Source organism: Salvelinus namaycush, unplaced genomic scaffold, assembly GCF_016432855.1.
Source record: "Salvelinus namaycush isolate Seneca unplaced genomic scaffold, SaNama_1.0 Scaffold87, whole genome shotgun sequence".
Lineage (NCBI taxonomy): Eukaryota > Metazoa > Chordata > Actinopteri > Salmoniformes > Salmonidae > Salvelinus > Salvelinus namaycush.
This window is the reverse complement of record NW_024061608.1, coordinates 73,842-78,257: the sequence shown is the minus strand read 5'-3', so window position 1 is coordinate 78,257 and position 4,416 is coordinate 73,842. Positions and strand designations below refer to the sequence as shown.

At 50.5% G+C, this 4,416-nt stretch overlaps 1 protein-coding gene across 1 annotated transcript; it reads left to right on the top strand.

Moving 5' to 3' along the window:
- Positions 1–702: 702 nt before the first annotated feature.
- On the top strand, positions 703–2,749 carry LOC120043108 (polysialoglycoprotein-like; the record flags this gene model as incomplete). The annotated part of the gene is made up of 5 exons (XM_038987831.1): positions 703–763; positions 930–995; positions 1,159–1,242; positions 1,381–1,996; positions 2,056–2,749. Coding segments are annotated over exons 1-5 (1,521 nt in total), but the record flags the coding sequence as incomplete, so codon positions are not given.
- Positions 2,750–4,416: the final 1,667 nt, after the last annotated feature.

Here is a 4,416-nt window from a genome sequence, read left to right as displayed (position 1 = left end):
ATACAGTGAGGTTAGGGTAGGTTACCATGCTTGTCCTGAACCACAGCTGTAGACACAGCCTCCTCCAGGTCCTCAGACACTAGCTTGGAGATCCGTTACAGGATGTCTGTCACCCCACTGAGCCCCTATTGCAGGTTAGGGGTCACATCCACTTGAATGTCCTTCATATGACGAACCTCCTACAGAGCAAATGAGGAAAATATGATATATTATGATTTATGTTAGTAACAATACAATATGGGAATTTTATCCCAAAGCTACCTACAGCTAACATATATATTTATGTATGTGATCTATGTAAATAAAGGAATATAACACAGCTGTAAAACTGTGAAGGACTATATGGTGGAGGCCTACCCATTTCCCAGGAGCATTGTAAAAAGTGGATTTGGGTACAGTGTTTATTTCCCCCTAATATCTTTGAAGATTACACCTAAAATAATTAGGCCTACTTCTTTCTACTGCTGAGCTGAGACCATTAGGGTTAAACATTACAGATATAAATGCAATATATGGAGTAGAAAAGATTGCCTGCACAACATACGTTCTACATGGTCTATTTCTATCTGAATGTAACACCTCAATCAAGCATGTTAATTGATCGTTAAGTCATGTTTGTCAGGTAAAAGGTCATTAGTGGCCTATATAAGCCTCATACAGGCCATGTGAAGACATTACCTGTTGATAACACAGACTATTTTCATGATCATGGGAGGTGTGAGAGAATTGCTGCTCTTTGTGGTGACTGTGGGGGTTGTGAAAGGTTGGTTCACTAATGTTTTATTTGGATTGAAGGGATTTGGTTGGGAAATAATCTCAACTTTATCAGTTGGAGATTAAAATTTGACTGTTTGTTCCGCATTGGTCATCTGCTATTAATATATGTAGCTATTTTGTCAACTCAACTTCTGTCAACACTTTCTCCTCAGTTTCTTGTTACCCTGTTGGAAAGTCCCAGAAGCTAGAGCAAGTCTCTCTGCAGAGGAGACTTGGAGGTAAGTGTTTCTTTCCACAACCCTTCTAGCTTTGTACTGTGTCTATGGTGCTGCTGTGTTTGACACTCATTCAACACCATAGAGTAACTCAGTTGTCTAAATAATGTTGTCAAACCCTTTGATTTGGTCATTTTGCTTGTGTACCTTAACCTACGTTTTTCAGAGCTGTCATCAAATGACGTCTCCATTGTGCATGCCCTGGCCTTGCTCCGATCCATAGGGTCTGACGCTAAACAAGACAGAGAAGGTACGGCCTGAAACATATACTTTTAAATCTGTGTTGGGTTCATGTTGCTCAACATTCTAATGGCAATTTGGCCTAGACCGTGTAGAACAGCTGTGTTGCTGTAGAATACCCAACTGTTCCTTTATGTTTTCTCTCTAGAGTATTTCGAGACTAATGAAGTAGAATCCCAAGCTTCTCCAAACCACGGTAGCTCTACGGCAAATGATGCCCTGTCCTCTGACGACGCTACCTCTGAAGCTGCCACTGGCCCGTCTGACGACGCTACCTCTGAAGCTGCCACTGGCCCGTCTGACGACGCTACCTCTGAAGCTGCCACTGGCCCGTCTGACGACGCTACCTCTGAAGCTGCCACTGGCCCGTCTGACGACGCTACCTCTGAAGCTGCCACTGGCCCGTCTGACGACGCTACCTCTGAAGCTGCCACTGGCCCGTCTGACGACGCTACCTCTGAAGCTGCCACTGGCCCGTCTGACGACGCTACCTCTGAAGCTGCCACTGGCCCGTCTGACGACGCTACCTCTGAAGCTGCCACTGGCCCGTCTGACGACGCTACCTCTGAAGCTGCCACTGGCCCGTCTGACGACGCTACCTCTGAAGCTGCCACTGGCCCGTCTGACGACGCTACCTCTGAAGCTGCCACTGGCCCGTCTGACGACGCTACCTCTGAAGCTGCCACTGGCCCGTCTGACGACGCTACCTCTGAAGCTGCCACTGGCCCGTCTGACGACGCTACCTCTGAAGCTGCGACCGGCCCGTCTGACGACGCTACCTCTGAAGCTGCGACCGGCCAGTCTGACGACGCTACCTCTGAAGCTGCGACCGGCCGTCTGACGACGCTACCTCTGAAGCTGCGACCGGCCCGTCTGACGACGCTACCTCTGAAGCTGCGACCGGCCCGTCTGACGACGCTACCTCTGAAGCTGCGACCGGCCCGTCTGACGACGCTACCTCTGAAGCTGCGACCGGCCCGTCTGACGACGCTACCTCTGAAGCTGCGACCGGCCCGTCTGACGACGCTACCTCTGAAGCTGCGACCGGCCCGTCTGACGACGCTACCTCTGAAGCTGCGACCGGCCCGTCTGACGACGCTACCTCTGAAGCTGCGACCGGCCCGTCTGACGACGCTACCTCTGAAGCTGCGACCGGCCCGTCTGACGACGCTACCTCTGAAGCTGCGACCGGCCCGTCTGACGACGCTACCTCTGAAGCTGCGACCGGCCCGTCTGACGACGCTACCTCTGAAGCTGCGACCGGCCCGTCTGACGACGCTACCTCTGAAGCTGCGACCGGCCCGTCTGACGACGCTACCTCTGAAGCTGCGACCGGCCCGTCTGACGACGCTACCTCTGAAGCTGCGACCGGCCCGTCTGACGACGCTACCTCTGAAGCTGCGACCGGCCCGTCTGACGACGCTACCTCTGAAGCTGCGACCGGCCCGTCTGACGACGCTACCTCTGAAGCTGCGACCGGCCCGTCTGACGACGCTACCTCTGAAGCTGCGACCGGCCCGTCTGACGACGCTACCTCTGAAGCTGCGACCGGCCCGTCTGACGACGCTACCTCTGAAGCTGCGACCGGCCCGTCTGACGACGCTACCTCTGAAGCTGCGACCGGCCCGTCTGACGACGCTACCTCTGAAGCTGCGACCGGCCCGTCTGACGACGCTACCTCTGAAGCTGCGACCGGCCCGTCTGACGACGCTACCTCTGAAGCTGCGACCGGCCCGTCTGACGACGCTACCTCTGAAGCTGCGACCGGCCCGTCTGACGACGCTACCTCTGAAGCTGCGACCGGCCAGTCTGACGACGCTACCTCTGAAGCTGCGACCGGCCCGTCTGACCATGCAATTGAGGAACTGTTGACTTCTGCATCTCAGCCCCCATTGACCACAAACATGGATATCTGATGTGGGACATGGTGCTCGGGGTCCATGCAAGAGTTCATGGTTACTCTAGTCCAGGTTGTGTGTGTAACTGCATTTTCTTGTTTTGGCTCAATTAAACGCTAACTGTAATATTTGTGTCCTCAGTATTGTTTTGACGGTTCCTACTTGGAGTTGAGGTCTTTGACCTGACATGAGTAACTGGTGATGGCAACATTTATTTTGCATAATAACCATGCTTTGGCATCAGCAATATGTCTACTTTGACCCCTGTGCTTAAACTACCATTTGACTTAAGCTACATTTGGTCAAATTATGCTAGTAGCATCACATTATGTGGAATGGGTTCTAGTTCATTTAAACTTGATGGTTGTGGAACTGAGTGTTTGGGATTTGTACATATGAGGCTGTTGCTAGAATCGGGGTTAATGGTGTCAGTGCTAACTAATATCACGGTTGTCAACTTGCATTTAAATGACTCTGCTGGGTGTCTACTAGTCTTCTCTCGTAACTGACTTGGTTTCCTATTAGTTAATGCTTACATGTAAAACCAGCTCTCGTATCATTAGCCCATCGTTTTGGCGGTTGGTCTTCATATCCCAGTTCTAATCCAAACTTTCAGGTTAAATTCAGGCTGTCTAGATCCAGCAGAGACTGAGCCAGGACCTCCATAGCATGGTGGTGGCCGTGGTACGCCTGACTAGATATACACTCTTAATATAATCAATGTCCTATAGTAGACCAGTGGTACGCCTGAACAGAAATAGTGCTAGACCTCTAGACCAGAGTCTTTCAATCGGGAGCCTGTTTTTGCTCCCGCACAGCATCAACATCTGAGGTCCCTGCCAAGCGTGGGATTGAGAAACAAACCTGGAGGTTGATTAACTCAAATGGCAAAATAAGGAAATCATCCTCATCACTGTGTAGAATATGCATGTATTTCACACTAATCAGGAATAGATAGGAATTTGGTGTGAGTCTGTCTGGACAGTCAACTTCCTGTGGAAAATCAACACCATGCCTGCATCCCAGATAACTACATAGGGAATAGGGTGCTAACTACTTTTGATCAGGGCCTATAAGGATCTGGTCAAAAGTAGTGTACTAAGTAGGGAATAGGGTGCCATTTGTCATATGGAGACCACTACAGGAGCAGGTAGGCTTTACTCACAGCGAGGTGTAGAGGGCTGATGGGAGCTCTGACATCAAAGTCGTTTAGCATGTCTGTCCCTGAGGTTTCAATTAGTTGAGGAAAGACCAGGATGGCCAGTTCAGACTTGTAACATATTTAC